Source organism: Castanea sativa, chromosome 2, assembly GCF_040712315.1.
Source record: "Castanea sativa cultivar Marrone di Chiusa Pesio chromosome 2, ASM4071231v1".
Lineage (NCBI taxonomy): Eukaryota > Viridiplantae > Streptophyta > Magnoliopsida > Fagales > Fagaceae > Castanea > Castanea sativa.
In genome coordinates, this window is record NC_134014.1 from 54583129 (window position 1) to 54600047 (window position 16919).

The following is a 16919-nucleotide window of genomic DNA, read 5'->3' on the forward strand; positions in this document are numbered from 1 at the left end:
TAACAACTGTATATTGTCACTTTATGCTGTATCTCTTAAATCACCATGTTACTTTTCTACAAATGTTGTGTAAAGCAAATTGTAAATGTAACAAAAGAATTTAGATTAGTAAGCTGGCCGTGGTGGCAAAGCTCACTGGAATCAAATTTGCAGTTAATGACAAACTCCAAACTTGAAATTGATATTTTTAATTCCATTCTTGTTTATAGCTAAGGTAGCATATATAAATTTGGATTTTAATTAGCGTAATTGGTAAGGTTTTTTGCACGTAGTGGATTTTAATTAATTAAACTAAAATTAGTAGTCTTTTGTCATCGAATAAAAGACATGAATTCGAATCTCATCTATATTCTATATATATATATATATATATAAACTGAAGCGTAACATTTTTTGTTATCACGTACTTGTTGAGTCACATCAACGTAACATTCTAGTTTTCGGTTCATTCTGTTTAGTTTGGTCCATTTATGTTCAGTTCGGTCCAATTCAGTCTATTTTAGTCCAATTCGGTCCATTTGGTCTATTTCAGATAATCAGTTAATTTCAGATCAATTTGGTCTCTTTCGGTCCAGTTCAATCCATTTGGTTCATTTTAGTTCATTCAGTCCACTTTGATGATGATTAGGAGGAGAGGTTTGTGTAGAAAGATAAGCTGCTTCATTGGCAATTATGTCACTTCCTAAACATAAGGTTGATAGATTTTGATATATTTTTCTTATATTATTAAAGTCTTATATATATATATATTTTGGTAGTATAGGTGATGGATTTACTTATATTCAAGATGTATAAAAGTTGAACAATTTACTTATATATGCTTTCTTTTTAGGCCATTCAAGACGTATAGAGGAAAAAACATTTGTAAGGAATACTAGAAATAAATTCCAACAGCATATTACATTATTTACAAAATATTTCGCCTTATATAATAATTGAATGCAATATGCATTATGTTTCCTTGAAAAAAATTATTACTAAATTTAAAATACTTTCAAATAACAAATATAAATAGCTTAATTTGGAAAATCTAATATATTGCATCAACTATACTTTGTTAAAAAATATTCACATTATTTTAAAAAGGGTTTGAGATTAACACTTACAAGTTTTATCTACTATTTTCATTTTTCACTTAAAAAAGAAACAAATCGTGCAGACGCTTAATTTAAGTTTTATAAGCAAATACAATTCTTCAGGCCCATTTTATGAAATCTCTGAGAGATCAAGAAAAGTGCGGATGCTTTATTTAAGTTCTATAAGCAAACACAATTCTACAGGCTAGGCCATTTAAACAAATTCTTACAATCAGCATCAATGCAACCCACTGCTCAAGCTTCCAAAGCTCACATAGCTATTTGAGAATGGTCCCTGTGTGATTATGGCACAAACTATACCAGTAAAGTTTGTGTGGCCTAGAGAATTTATAACTGCTTCCTTTTCTTCTCAAAATAGTAGCGACTTTGTTGGAAGTTCAATACCGCCCATATCAAATGCCATAAACCTATCTCCGGCCACAGCGCGGATGGAGAGCACAATGGACAATTAGTAGTCTGCCAAAGGAGGAAATTGCTGAGGCGGTTCTCTCCAGAAGTTCGGATAAGGATGTCTGGGTCAGGCGCGACTCCCATGTACATGTTCTTCTCAATGTCCACCAGCTTTATAGTAGGATGCATCCACTGCTTCTTTTTGCTATCTGCAACTCCTTCAGTCACACCATTGGAAGTTCTACTCATGACTTCGTCCCATTTATCTTCACAGGATCCTTGAACAGCATGTAAAATTACTCCCTTTTTCTTTTCAACTCTAATCACACCATTGCAAGCTCTAGTTGTGTTCAATGCTTGGGATTTACTCAAGCTACTTTCACAAGATCCTTGAACATCATGCTCAATAGTTCCATTTATATTCTCACCCTCTTCAACTCCTTCAGTCACACCATTGCTAACTTTACTTGCATACAGTGCTTCAATTTCATTCCTTTTATCCTTGCAGGATTCTTGAACAGCATGCACAATCTCGTCATAAGAAGTATAGGCCACACAGATTAAAAGCACAGTCTTGGTGTTTTTGGCAGTAGCTGCCATTGCCTTTTCTGCTGCGACCCTGACAGGCTCACTCAAAAGCTTCAGGTTACCTATAAAATATAGTCTGATACCATATTGATTCACAACACTTTCTTCCTTGAGCAACTCACCGATCTTTTCCAGCATTAGATCCATCAAGCATTGAACCTCTTCAGGTTTCCTTTTGAAATTCTCAATGCTGAAGGCATATACTGTCAAGTATTTCACTCCCAGTTCATAGCAGTAACAAAGTATCTTCATGAGAGCCAAAAACCCAGCCTTGTGGCCAGCCCCTTCTTCCATGCCCTGCTTCTTTGCATACCTTCGATTTCCATCCATGATGAAGGCAATGTGATTGGGAATGGGACCCATTGACAAAATTCTAAAAAGGCATTTTCTCAAAAAACTACCAAGACCTCCAAAAAATTGGTTTGCACTGTCACCTCTATCTTTCTCCATTATATGAACAAGCAGACAATCTTAAGCCCCAGTGCCAAAATAAGCCTGTTCAAGAGGAACACAACTTCAGTTTGTATTGTTAGAAAATGATGCCCACCAGACAGTAGAGAATAAAGCAAAGAAATCAGAAAAGACACAGAGATGCATATAATAGAAAATAGCAATATCTCAATGAAATAGCTTAGTCAGAGACATCCATTCAGGCGTGTGTCCACAACTTCAAGAAGTTGGGAATACAACTTCAGTCCGTAGTTTTAGAAAATCCTTGCCCACCAGAAAGTAGAGAATAAAGCAAAGAAATTGGAAAAGACACAAGGATGAATGTACTGGAAAATAGCAATATCTCAGTGAAATAGCTTAGTCAGAAACATCCATTCAGGCGTGTCTAGAACTTCAAAAGTTGGAATATGACCATATTAGCAATACCCCTCTCCCCAATTCCCCAGCAAATAACTCTCAAACACTGGTATTTAGCATATTAGAAATCTGCCTCCCATTTGGAGCATAATAAACTCAATCGGATCATACTTATTATCAGTCTTTTAACTGCAGTTTCATACCATCTGGATGGTACAGAGTGACTAGGTCATGTAGTCAACAGATTAGGGACGATTTCCCCTTGGACTCTTCAAGTTTGCACCAGCCGATTTTGTAAGAATGACACATGAACAACAGACTCAAAGATGGACTAAAACTAGATAGATAGTAAAATGAAGTACATGCAGCAATCATCAAACAGTAGTGAGGACATCCCAAGTCGCCCAAATACTGAGGAGCCCATTTTGAAGCATCAAACAGTACATAACTTCAAGCTGTTGATGATTCAATACTACCCTAGAGAAATTTTTCTATATAATATGAAACTTTCCTTTTAGGCTCCACTTAATTGCCAAAAAAAAAATGCAGGAAAGAAAAAACAGGAATGGAAAAGAACTATCTCTATGCCTTAAATTCCATAAAACATAAAAATCCAAATAACACAAAAACATTAAAAAATAAAAATAAAAATAAAACTAAAATTTAATATGTCTTCTTGTTTTCTTATTCTGTTCCATGGATATAAGAGTTAAAAAAAATACAAAGGAAAGTGTAATAGTGCATAAGTAAAAACCGTTACTATCCAAGGAAATATAATAAGGACTTACATAAAATTTCAAATATCTGGATGACTGAGGAGAAACTTCAAACCTGCCAAAATAATTGATCAAACACAAAAAGTCATGGCATTAGCGCTTCACATATATATATTATAAAACATGAATAAAAGTGAAGTGGGAATGACAACATAGGAAACAACAAGGAAGGGAATGACAGTGAGAGAAACAGAGCCACATATATATAAAATAGGAAAGGAGTAGTGGGGTTCACATGTGTGGCCGTTTTTTATTTGACGTTGTTGCCCGCCCTTTCTAGTTTCTAGTTCAAGAGACTTAGGCCTATTTTGTAGAGGGGTTTGAGGAATGTTTTTTGAATTTTTTTGAAATATATATAGATGAAAAAGTATGTAAAAATGTGTGAAATATTGTTTAAAAATTAAAAATGTGTATTTGAGTTACTCTACCAAATGGGCTGATTGGTTGTACCTGTTGTTTTAGATTCCTGGTGGATTATGTCTCCTTTCACAGTGGATTATGTCCCCTCCATTCCCCTTCTTTTTTTAATCGAAGGACACGTGACAATTTACTTGGCAAAAAAAAAAAATTTTAATATCTTTGTTAGTCATGATTATATCTTTCATACATGATTTAACAGTAAGTCTATTTTGACACAATACTAAAATGTTAGGGACTAAATTGACACTTATAAAACATTAGGGATCAAATTGACATTTATTGCAAAGGTTAATGACCAAATATGTAATTTACTCAAAATATTTTATAAGTCCAAAAAATATTTATATAAATAATTATTTTAAATTAATATGTTTTGTGATCATTCTAATTTGAAAAAATGTATGTATATACTTAAAAAAAATATTATACACTAAATTAATTTATTTTATCCATCTTAATAAAAATGTTGAACACATTTACTTGAGAATTATAAGAATTTGAGTTCAATAAATATAAAAGTAATGTTATATCCACAACATTTTCACTATAATTTTACAATAAATCTTATGTGCTAATTCTAATTCGAGTTTAATATTGACATGTTTTACCCATCAATAATAGGCTAACGACTTGTTGCATAAGATTTGTTATGAATTTATTGTGGTCACTTTATTATTTTCATATCAGCATTTTCAATTTGCATTTTATCTTTTATTGGTCTATTTTTTTCTTATTCTCTTCGTTAGTACAATAGAATTGTAATATTTTATGTGTTTGCATGTTTTTTTTTGTGACATTGATATATTCAAATTGTCTCTTTATTAAATTTTGTATAATTTAAGTTTTTTAGTGACTATTCTAAAAAAATTACTAAAGCCACCACCACTGGGTCCATAGACATATAGTAATTAATGGTGCATGGTGGTTGTTAATGATTTTTTTTAGATCTCTTATTCTGCAAAAGATCCATCTAAATTTTAATATAAGAACACCATGGTCCATGCTTTTCTTTTCTTTTTAGAATAAAGGTAAATTTTTTATACTAAACTTTAACTTTTTTTTTAAAAAAAATTGCACGATTTAAGCAAATCGGTGGTGCTTTCCAATTTTATGAATCAATATCTCAAAGTCAATTTTAACGAATAACATAATGTGGATTTACTTTTTGTTGTTTTGGTCAAAGATTCCAAGACTTTTTTACTTTGTAATCATGTATAGTTTTGGTAGTCTATTTAAAACTTTTAATTATATTCCATTAATATTACCTACTGAGTGCATTTAGTCCATAAAGTTTTAACTTATTTTTTTTAGTTTCAATATTTGGAATAGGGGAAAGGGAAAATTCACACGTCAACTCTAAAACTGCATGCGGCAGTTAGAGTCTCGGAGCGAGTTATAAGTCCTTCTCTTAATATAGACCTAAGCGATGTGGGACTAGATTAGACTCGACTTTGAGCGCAAAAGATCCATCTAAATTTTAATATAAGAAAACTATGGTCCATGCTTTTTCTTTCTTTTTAGAATAAAGGTAAATTTTTTATGAAATTAAATTCTATAAGGATGGGGTGTAAAACCTATGTTTTACTTACACCATTCAATGAGTGATTGTCACATCAGCATTTTATTTAAAATTCAATACATCCTACCATGGAAAATTATTGTGTATTCCCGAAGTACCATAAATGCGTACTCTCTCCTTTTACATAAATGGTGAGTCATACTAATTAAATTTATAATGGGACTCACTATTCATGTGAGAGGGGAAGTATGCATTTATAGTACTCCAGGAGTACCAAATAATTTTCCACTTACCAGACCTAATAACATCTAAATAAATTCCCAATTTGGTTGGATTTATATATGAGTATTAGAATTGATTGTGTGTGATTGTGTTTATTCTTAAATATGTGATTAATCTTCTTCTCAATGTCCACCAGCTTAGAAAATCCTTGCCCACCAGAAAGTAGAGAATAAAGCAAAGAAATTGTAAAAGACACAAGGATGAATGTACTGGAAAATAGCAATATCTCAGTGAAATAGCTTGGAAACATCCATTCAGGCGTGTCTAGAACTTCAAAAGTTGGATTATAACCATATTAGCAATACCCCTCTCCCCAATTCCCCAACAAATAACTCACAAACACTGGTATTTGGCATATTAAAAATCTGCCTCCATTTGGAGCATAATAAACTCAATCGGATCATACTAATTATCAGTCTTTTAACTGCAGTTTCATACCATCTGGATGGTACAGAGTGACTAGGTTATCTAGTCAACAGATTAGGGACGATTTCCCCTTGGACTCTTCAAGTTTGCACCAGCCGATTTTATAAGAATGACACATGAACACCAGACTCAAAGACGGACTAAAACTAGATAGATAGTAAAATGAAGTACATGCAGCAATCATCAAACAGTAGTGAGGACATCCCAAGTCGCCCAAATACTGAGCCCATTTTGAAGCATCAAACAGTATATAACTTCAAGCTGTTGATGATTCAATACTACCCTAGAGAAATTTCTCTACATAATATGAAACTTTCCTTTTAGGCTCCACTTAATTGCCAACAAATATGCAGGAAACAAAAAAAGGGAATGGAAAAGAACTATCTCTATGCCTTATTTTCCATAAAACATAAAAACCCAAATAACACAAAAACATGAAAAAATAAAAATAAAACTAAAATTTAATATGTCTTCTTGTTTTCTTATTCTGTTCCATGGATATAAGAGTTAAAAAAAAATACAAAGGAAAGTGTAATAGTGCATAAGTAAAAACCGTTACTATCCAAGGAAATATAATAAGGACTTACATAAAATTTCAAATATCTGGATGACCGAGGAGAGACTTCAAACCTGCAAAAATGATTGATCAAACACAAAAAGTCATGGCATTAGCGCTTCACAGATATATATAAAACAGGAATAAAAGTGAAGTGGGAAAGACAACATAGGAAACAACAAGGAAGGGAATAATTAAGTGACTGAGAGAAGTGAGAACATTAGAGAGAGACAAAAGTGAGAGAAAGAGAGCCACATACATATAAGATAGGAAAGGAGTAGGGGTGTTCACATGTGTGTCGGTTTTTTTTTTGACGTTGTTGCCCGCCCCTTCTAGTTTCTAGTTGTAGAGGCTTAGATTGGTTGTGCCTGTTGTTTTAGATTCCTAGATTGTGTTAATTGTACTACTACAACTGTTTGTTTTGATAAGCAGTACTACTACAACTGTTGTTGTTTTACTTGTAGTTGTGGCTGCGGAGGAGGGTAAAAAACCATGGTCCATCACTTACGACTCTACTTGTATGTGAGAGTGGTCCTATCACTCGTAAAAAAAAAAAAAATATATATATATATATAAACATTAAAAAAAATATATATATATAAATAATTATTTTAAACTAATATGTTTTGTGATTATTTTGACTTGAAAAAAAATGTATGTATATACTTAAAAAAAAAAAAAAAATACTATCTACAAAATTAACTTATTTTGACCAACTTAATAAAAATGTTGAACACTTTTACTTGAGAATCATAAGAATTTGAGTTCAATAAATATAAAAGTAATGTTACATCCACAATATTTTTACTATAATTTTATAATAAATTTTATGTGGTAAGTTGTTACTAATTCTAATTCGGGTTCATTCTAAAAAAAAAAAAAAAAAAAATTCTAATTCGGGTTTAATATTGACATGTTTTATCTATCAATAATAGGCTAACAACTTATTGCATAAGATTTGTTATGAAATTATTGTGGTCACTTTATTATTTTCATATTAGCAATTTCAATTTGCATTTTATTTTTTATTAGTCTATTTTATTTTATTTTTCTCTTCGTTAATATAACAAAATTGTAATATTTTATTAATTTGCGTGTTTTTTTTTGTAATATTGATATTTTTAAATTGTCTCTTTATTAAATTTTGTATAATTTAAGTTTTTTAATGAATACTCTTAAAAAATTTCTAAAGCCACCACCATTGGTTCCATAGACATATAGTAATGGTGCATGGTGGTTGTTGATGATTTTTTTTTTAGATATCTTATTCTGCAAAAGATCCATCTAAATTTTAATATGAGAACACCATGGTCCATGGTTTTCTTTTTCTTTTTAGAATAAAGGTAAATTTTTTATACTAGACTTTAACTTAAAAAAAAAAAAATTGCATGATTTAAGCAAATCGATGATGCTTTCCAATTTTATGAATCAATCTCTCGAAGTCAATTTTAACGAATAACATAATGTGGAGTTACTTTTTCTTGTTTTGGTCAAGGATTCCAAGACTTTTTTACTTTGTAATCATGTATAGTTTTGGTAGTCTATTTAAAACTTTTAATTATATTCCTTTAATATTGCCTACCGAGCGCATTTAGCCCTTTTTTTTTGTTGTTGTTGAAAGCACTGAGTGCATTTAGTCCATAAAATTTTAATTGAGCACAAAAGATCCATCAAAATTTTAATATGAGAACACTATGGTCCATGCTTTTCTTTTCTTTTTAGAATAAAGGTAAATTTTTTTTATGAGATTAAATTCTATGAGGATGGGGTGTAAAACTCATATTTTACACCATTCAATAAGTGATTGCCATATCAGTATTTTACTTAAAATTTAATACATTCTACCACATCTAATAACATTTAAATAAATTTTCAATTTGGTTGGATTTATTTATGGGTATTAGAATTTTTTTTTATACAAATATGGGTATTAGAATTGATTGAGTGTGATTGTATTTATTCTTAAATATATGATAAAATGATGTGGCATGTTGGGTTTGAAGGGGTAAAACATTGGTTTTACACCACGTCCTTATGGAATTTAATCTCATTTTTTATACTAAACTTTAACTTTTTTTATTTTTTAAATTGCATGATTTAAGCAAATCGGTGGTGCTTTCCAATTTTATGAATCAATCTCTCAAAGTCAGTTTTAACAAATAATGTGGAGTTACTTTTTCTTGTATTAGGCAAGGATTCCAAGACTTTTTTTACTTTGTAATCATGTATACATTGTATAGTTTTGGTAGTCTATTTAAAACTTTTAATAATATTCCTTCAATATTACGAACTTTTAAGCTCACCTATGACTTTGAAATTTTTACCCTTTTTAGTTGATTTTGGTCAGGAAAAAGGGAAATATCATAGGTAAAATGTGTAAGTTCATCAATCTGATTTTGGAGATTTTTTAAAGATAGAATGTGAGGGAGAGGTTTCAAATTATTATTAGTTTTCTTACATTTAAATTTTTTTTTTATATTTACTTATTAAAAAAAACTTGGAATTGTGTAAACATGATTTCTAACACAAGAAATTTCAAAATATTGTAAAATTGTGTTCGAAGATACTGAAATTGTATCTTGAACAAAATATGCCAATTGTGCATGATAACTTCGATAATGAAAGAGGCTTTATTCTTTATATATATATATATATATATATTTTAAATCTTTCAACTTTAAAAAGGCCATAACTTTAGCTAGGTTGTCCATTACAGAGAAGCATTTTTTAGAGATTTGAGTAAACAAATACTGAAATCTTTTCTTGAATAAAAGATGCTAATTTTGCATTACTTTTGATGGTGAAAGAGGCTTTATTCCTTAATCCTTAAAATAAAATCCTACTTTAAAAGGCCATAAGGCCCGTAAACTTTAGCCAAGTTGTCCATCACAGAAAAACCTTTTAAAGATTTGAGTAAACAGATACTAATAGTTGTAACATTTTAATTGTCACACACAAGGGACAAAAGATAAAAATTGTAGTAGAGAAGAATAAATAAATATAAAAAAAAGTATAGGTTTTACTTAGGTTTTGTGCATTACTAAGCTAATTAAAGAAGTGGCCCAAAAGCCTATTAGATAGAAGAAGAAGAAGTAGTGGCCCAATATCAGCATTAGGGCAGAGGGCTCTACATACGGTTCAAATGGCCACCTATCCTGTTTTTAATACCTCATAAATAAATTCCTCCATGAGCTACAACCATTTTTTTGCAAACATTTTTCATATAACTTATTGTGATTGTGAGTTTCAGTTAACTCAATTGGTAAAATCTCTAATGATTGAATAAGAGATTTTGAGTTCAATTCCTGCCTACACTAAAAACCGATTGATGTTTTAGTCTGATGATAAAGAGTTATCATCATTAAAAAATAAAAATTTATTGTGATGGATGCATAATAAAAATAATATCAATCATAAATCTATTTATGAAAGAGAAGTTCCAATCACAAAATGTTACCTTATAAAATTGTATAAAAATTTGTAAAAAAAAATTTATGTCTCTAAAATTACTCTAAATAATAGAATACCATTTAAGTACTTGAGGCAATTTCCACCCTATTCAGGACAACATTTAAAAAAAAAAAGAAAAAACTACAATTTCTAGTATTACACTTTAATCATCATGTTCAACATAAAATGGCCAGTTACAGCTTACAACAACAAAATTTGTTGTGAATCCAAAGAGATTATGATTGGATGATCTATGATTAGCAGTGTTAGAAGTATTTGTGGGAAGAGTTTCAGAATCTGAAGCAACGTTATAGACGGAAGCCATTGATGAGCTATTGAAGCTCTGATACCATATTAAGGAAACTTCTAGAAACTGCTTGAGAGAAAACTATTTGCTTGTATTGATTGAAAATAAAAAACTAATTAATTTACACTAAGGCTCTACCTTATATACACGATACAGAGGAAAAAGAAAGAAACTAACACTAACTAACTTCTAACAAACTAATTAACACGTTTTAACACCTGTACATCAGTTAAGCAATCTCATGTGCCAACCATCTCACGTGCCAATCACTTAACTAAATGCTACCGTTTTGATTTTAGCTTTCCTTTCTTTCTTTCCTTATACACTCTGTCGTTTTGCTCTTGCTTTCCATCACTGCAATTCCATTCTTTTTGTTTCTTCTTTCCTGTGGCATTCTCCTTCATGCCTTCGTGCTCAACACTCCCCCTCAAGTCATGATTCACAGGATCATTGACTTGACTAGTTGAAGTCTGCAAACTTGGTGAGTAAATATCAATTAAACCCAGGCAATTGGTGAGAACAAATGTGCCATCAAATAGACTTGACTCAGTCAATAGCAAAGTCTCTACCGACACAGACTATTGATTATACAGCTGCCAGTTGCGAGTTGCGCAGGAAAAATAGAGGATGGGTCCAATGAATCCCACTTAAATGCTTCATATGAAAAGTCAATTTTAGGTGGGAGCTTTATTTTTAAACGATATAGTTGTCATTAATTACTAAGCAAAATGCAAAATCTTCAACCGAGTGGCATAATACTACATAAACTACCATAAATTTTGCCACAATTATTTTACGTATCAGACTATTATTAACTGTTTGTTATTTTTATATACACTCATTATGTTTTTTCTCCCACCATTCACCGTCTATCACGTGAACAATTGTGATATAAATTGTGTCATTCTAGATGGTTTTATAATTTTCCAGTGGAATATCGCAGTCCATAGAGCAGTTCACACGAGCCGACGCAGTCCACTATCACTATCACTTTCTATTGTTTCTTTGTTTGTCTCGACTCAACGAGTCTACACTTTGTCGTGATCCATATTACGTCACCGTCATTCCTAGACCTTGAATGCTACGTGAGAGTAACAGGAAGCTAGATTTCTTTAAGAAAAAAAGAAAAGAAAAAGGATATTCGCTTTCAAAGGTTGGACTAAAATTGATTCTAGAGGCTCATCTACTGCCATTCTAGGAAATCCATTAGTGCCATCTACTCCCATTAAGGAATTCAATGTGTTTGCGGCTGAATTCAAAACCTCAGAGAAGTGTAAAACCACTTTATGTGTTTATTTCACTTTTGAGTAACAACTGTATATTGTCACTTTACGCTGTATCTCACCATGTTACTTTTCTTACAAATGTTGTGTGTGAAACCAATTACAAATGTAACAAAAGAATTTAGATTAGTAAGCTGGCAGTGGTAGCAAACCTCACTGGAATCAAATTTGCAGTTAATGACAAACTCCAAACTCCAAACTTGAAATTGATATTTTTAATTCCATTCTTGTTTATAGCTAAGGTAGCATACATAATTTTAGATTTTAATTAGCGTAATTGGTAAGGTTTTTTGCACGTAGTGGATTTTAATTAATTAAACTAAAATTGGTAATCTTTTGTCATCGAATAAAAGACATGAATTCGAATCTCATCCATATTCTATATATATTTAAAAGTTAAAACGTAGTATTTATTGTTGTTATGTACTTGTTGAGCCACATCAATGTAACATTCTAGTTTTCTGTTCATCATGTTTAGTTTGGTCCACTTATGTCCAGTTCGGTCCAATTAAGTCCAATTCAGTTCATTTGGTCTATTTCAGTTAATCAGTCAATTTCAAATCAATTTGGTCTATTTCGGTCCAGTTCAATTCATTTGGCTCATTTTAGTTCAGTTCAATTCATTTGGTTCATTTCAGTTCATTCAGTCCACTTTGATGATGATTAGGAGTGGTTTGTGTAGAAAGATAAGCTGCTTCATTGGCAATTATGTCACTTCCTAAACACAATGTTGATAGATTTTGATAAAATTATATTTTTCTTATATTATTAAAGTATTTTTTTTTGGTAATATAGGTGATGGATTTACTTATCTTTATTTTATTTTTAGGACATTCAAGACGTATAAAAGTTGAACCATTTACTTATATATGCTTCCACTTTAGGCCATTCAAGATGTATAGAGGAAAAAATATTTGTAAAGGACACTAGAAATAAATTCCAACTGCACATTACATTATTTACAAAATATCTTGCTTTATATAATAATTGAATGTAAAATGCATTATGTTTCCTTGAAAAAAAATATTACTAAATTTAAAATACTTTCAAATAACAAATTTAAATAGCTTAATTTGAAAAATCTAATATATTGTATCAACTATACTTTGTTAAAAAATATTCACATTATTTTAAGATGAATTTGAGATTAACACTTATAAGTTTTATCTACTATTTTCATTTTTGTTTAAGAAACAAATCGTGCATATGATTTATTTAAGTTCTATAAGCAAATACAATTCTTCAGGCCCATTTTATGAAATCTCTGAGAGATCAAGAAAAGTGCGGTTGCTTTATTTAAGTTCTATAAGCAAACACAATTCTACAGGCCAGGCCATTTAAACAAATTCTTACAATCAGCATCAATGCAACCCACTGCTCAAGCTTTCAAAGCTCAGATAGCTATTTGAGAATGGTCCGTGTGTGATTATGGCACAAACTATACCAGTAAAGTTTGTGTGGCCTAGAGAATTTATAACTGCTTCCTTTTCTTCTCAAACTAGTAGTGACTTCGTTGGAAGTTCAATACTGCTCATATCAAATGCCAGAAACCTATCTGCGGCCACAGCGCGGATGGAGAGTACAATGGACAATTAGTAGTCTGCCAGAGGAGGAAATTGCTGAGGCGGTTCTCTCCAGAAGTTCGGATAAGGATGTCTGGGTCAGGCGCGACTCCCATGTACATGTTCTTCTCAATGTCCACCAGCTTTATAGTAGGATGCATCCACTGCTTCTTTTTGCTATCTGCAACTCCTTCAGTCACACCATTGGAAGTTCTACTCATGACTTCGTCCCATTTATCTTCACAGGATCCTTGAACAGCATGTAAAATTACTCCCTTTTTCTTTTCAACTCTAATCACACCATTGCAAGCTCTAGTTGTGTTCAATGCTTGGGAATTACTCAAGCTATTTTCACAAGATCCTTGAACATCATGCTCAATAGTTCCATTTACATTCTCACCCTCTTCAACTCCTTTAGTCACACCATTGCTAACTTTACTTGCATACAGTGCTTCAATTTCATTCCTTTTATCCTTGCAGGATTCTTGAACAGCATGCACAATCTCTTCATAAGAAGTATAGGCCACACAGATTAAAAGCACAGTCTTGGTGTTTTTGGCAGTAGCTGCCATTGCATTTTCTGCTGCGACCCTGACAGGCTCACTCAAAAGCTTCAGGTTACCTATAAAATATAGTCTGATACCATATTGATTCACAACACTTTCTTCCTTGAGCAACTCACCGATCTTTTCCAGCATTAGATCCATCAAGCATTGAACCTCTTCAGGTTTCCTTTTGAAATTCTCAATGCTGAAGGCATATACTGTCAAGTATTTCACTCCCAGTTCATAGCAGTAACAAAGTATCTTCATGAGAGCCAAAAACCCAGCCTTGTTGCCAGCCCCTTCTTCCATGCCCTGCTTCTTTGCATACCTTCGATTTCCATCCATGATGAAGGCAATGTGATTGGGAATGGGACCCATTGACAAAATTCTAAAAATGCATTTTCTCAAAAAACTACCAAGACCTCCAAAAAATTGGTTTGCACTGTCACCCCTATTTTTCTCCATTATATGAACTAGCAGACAACCTTGATCCCCAGTGCCAAAATATGCCTGTTCAAGAGGAACACAACTTCAGTTTGTATTGTTAGAAAATGATGCCCACCAGACAGTAGAGAATAAAGCAAAGAAATCGGAAAAGACACAGAGATGCATATAATAGAAAGTAGCAATATCTCAATGAAATAGCTTAGTCAGAGACATCCATTCAGGCGTGTCTACAACTTCAAGAAGTTGGGAATACAACTTTCAGTCCGTAGTTTTAGAAAATCCTTGCCCACCAGAAAGTAGAGAATAAAGCAAAGAAATTGGAAAAGACACAAGGATGAATACGCTGGACAATAGCAATATCTCAATGAAATAGCTTAGTCAGAAACATCCATTCAGGCGTGTCTAGAACTTCCAAGTTGGATTATGACCCTATTAGCAATACCCCCCCTTCCCAATTCCTCAACAAATAACTCACAAACACTGGTATTTGGCATATTAAAAATCTGCCTCTCATTTGGAGCATCATAAACTCAATCGGATCATACTTATTATCAGTCTATTAACTGCAGTTTCATACTATCTGGATGGTACAGAGTGACTAGGTTATCTAGTCAACAGATTAGGGACGATTTCCCCTTGGACTCTTCAAGTTTGCACCAGCCGATTTTGTAAGAATGACGCATGAACAACAGACTCAAAGATGGACTAAAACTAGATAGATAGTAAAATAAAGTACATGCAGCAATCATCAAACAGTAGTGAGGACATCCCAAGTCGCCCAAATACTGAGGAGCCCATTTTGAAGCATCAAACAGTACATAACTTCAAGCTGTTGATGATTCAATACTACCCTAGAGAAATTGTTCTATATAATATGAAACTTTCCTTTTAGGCTCCACTTAATTGCCAACAAAAATGCAGGAAAGAAAAAACAGTAATGGAAAAGAACTATCTCTATGCCTTAATTTCCATAAAACATAAAAACCCAAATAACACAAAAACATTAAAAAATAAAAATAAAACTAAAATTTAATATGTCTTCTTGTTTTCTTATTCTGTTCCATGGATATAAGAGTTTAAAAAAAAAATAATAATACAAAGGAAAGGGTAATAGTGCATAAGTACAGGGCCGGCCCTAGGCCTAGGCCATGGCCTAAGGCCCCCTAACATGGAAAGGCCCCAAATATGGGGCACTAAGGTTTTTTTTTTTTTTAATTGAAGAAAAAAGGTAAGTTAGGTGTAAATTTTTTTTTCAAGGCCTAAATTACTAGAGTTATAGAAGCATATTACAAGTTTTATTACATAAGTCTTATTAATTGATATGTCACTAATTACATGAAGTAATTCAATGTCACATCATTGCTACATCAGTTTGTAAACTAAAAAAAAAAAAATTATAGTAAGTTTAGCATCTTCTCAAAAAAAAAAAAGAATTAATAGAAATGCAACCTAATCTCCATTAAGTGAATGAAAAATGTTAAAACTAATACAAATTTTACGACAAAAAACTTATAAACTAGTGATATTATAGTCATATAATTGGCGTTACTTAAACAATATAATAAATGAATGTCTAAATAATTTTTTTTTAATTGGTGATATGCTAGTTTATAAAACCTAGTAAGTATTATTAATTCACTTTGGGTGAATTAGTCATATTAATAAGTATGAATTAATAATAGATTTGAAATGAAAATATATAATAAAAAAACTAAATATTATTTAAGCCCATTTAAAATTTCCACCTTAGGCCTGAAACTAACTTGGGCCGGCCCTGCATAAGTAAAAACCGTTACTATCCAAGGAAATATAATAAGGACTTACTTAAAATTTCAAATATCTGGATGACCGAGGAGAGACTTCAAACCTGCAAAAATAATTGATCAAACACAAAAAGTCATGGCATTAGATATATATATATATATATATATATATATATATATATAACAGGAATAAAAGTGAAGTGAGAATGACAACATAGGAAACAACAAGGGAATGATAGTGAGAGAAAGAGAACCCCATATATAAAAAATAGGAAAGGAGTAGTAGGGTTCACATGTGTGGCCGTTTTTTTTTTGACGTTGTTGCCCGCCCTTTCTAGTTTCTAGTTGTGTTAATGAACTTAATTGTACTACTACAACTGCTTTTTTTGATAAGCAGTACTACTACAACTGTTGTTTTGCTTGTGGCAGCGGAGGAGGGGAAAAAAACCATGGTCCATCACTTGCGGCTCTACTTGTATGTGAGAGTGGTCCTATCACTCGTAAAAAAAAAAAAAAAAAAAATTATAAATTATATAGGCAAAAAAAAAATAATATAAATAATCATTTTAAATTAATATGTTTTGTGATTATTTTGACTTGAAAAAAAATGTATGTATATACTTTTAAAAAATATTATCTACCTATTTTGACCAACTTAATAAAAATGTTGAATACTTTTACTTGAGAATCATAAGAATTTG

General features: G+C 31.6%; 2 protein-coding genes across 5 annotated transcripts; both read right to left on the minus strand.

Annotated features, from left to right (window-relative positions):
• Nucleotides 1-1225: 1225 nt before the first annotated feature.
• LOC142626036 (dehydrodolichyl diphosphate synthase 6-like) lies at nucleotides 1226-16364 on the minus strand. 4 transcript variants are annotated; one of them, XM_075799803.1, is made up of 3 exons: nucleotides 16280-16364; nucleotides 6893-6935; nucleotides 1226-2570 (listed from the first exon to the last, which is right to left on the minus strand). In XM_075799803.1, exon 3 carries the CDS (start codon nucleotides 2523-2525, stop codon nucleotides 1425-1427), a length of 1101 nt encoding a protein of 366 aa, XP_075655918.1. In that variant the 5' UTR covers nucleotides 2526-2570; nucleotides 6893-6935; nucleotides 16280-16364; the 3' UTR covers nucleotides 1226-1424. The 4 variants fall into 4 exon arrangements, with proteins under 4 accessions (XP_075655918.1, XP_075655916.1, XP_075655915.1 ...); XM_075799801.1 differs by lacking the exon at nucleotides 6893-6935 and adding an exon at nucleotides 3671-3713 and having other exon boundaries at nucleotides 16280-16349; XM_075799800.1 differs by lacking the exon at nucleotides 16280-16364 and adding an exon at nucleotides 3671-3713 and having other exon boundaries at nucleotides 6893-7088.
• LOC142626037 (dehydrodolichyl diphosphate synthase CPT3-like) lies at nucleotides 13200-14689 on the minus strand. Its single transcript, XM_075799805.1, has one exon. The coding sequence runs from the start codon at nucleotides 14471-14473 to the stop codon at nucleotides 13433-13435; it is 1041 nt and encodes a 346-aa protein (XP_075655920.1). The 5' UTR covers nucleotides 14474-14689; the 3' UTR covers nucleotides 13200-13432.
• Nucleotides 16365-16919: the final 555 nt, after the last annotated feature.

Bases quoted from the DNA above. Each gene is read 5' to 3' on its own strand.
- LOC142626037 (XM_075799805.1), bottom strand. From the start codon at position 14,473: ATGGAGAAAAATAGGGGTGACAGTGCAAACCAATTTTTTGGAGGTCTT.
- LOC142626036 (XM_075799803.1), bottom strand. From the start codon at position 2,525: ATGGAGAAAGATAGAGGTGACAGTGCAAACCAATTTTTTGGAGGTCTT.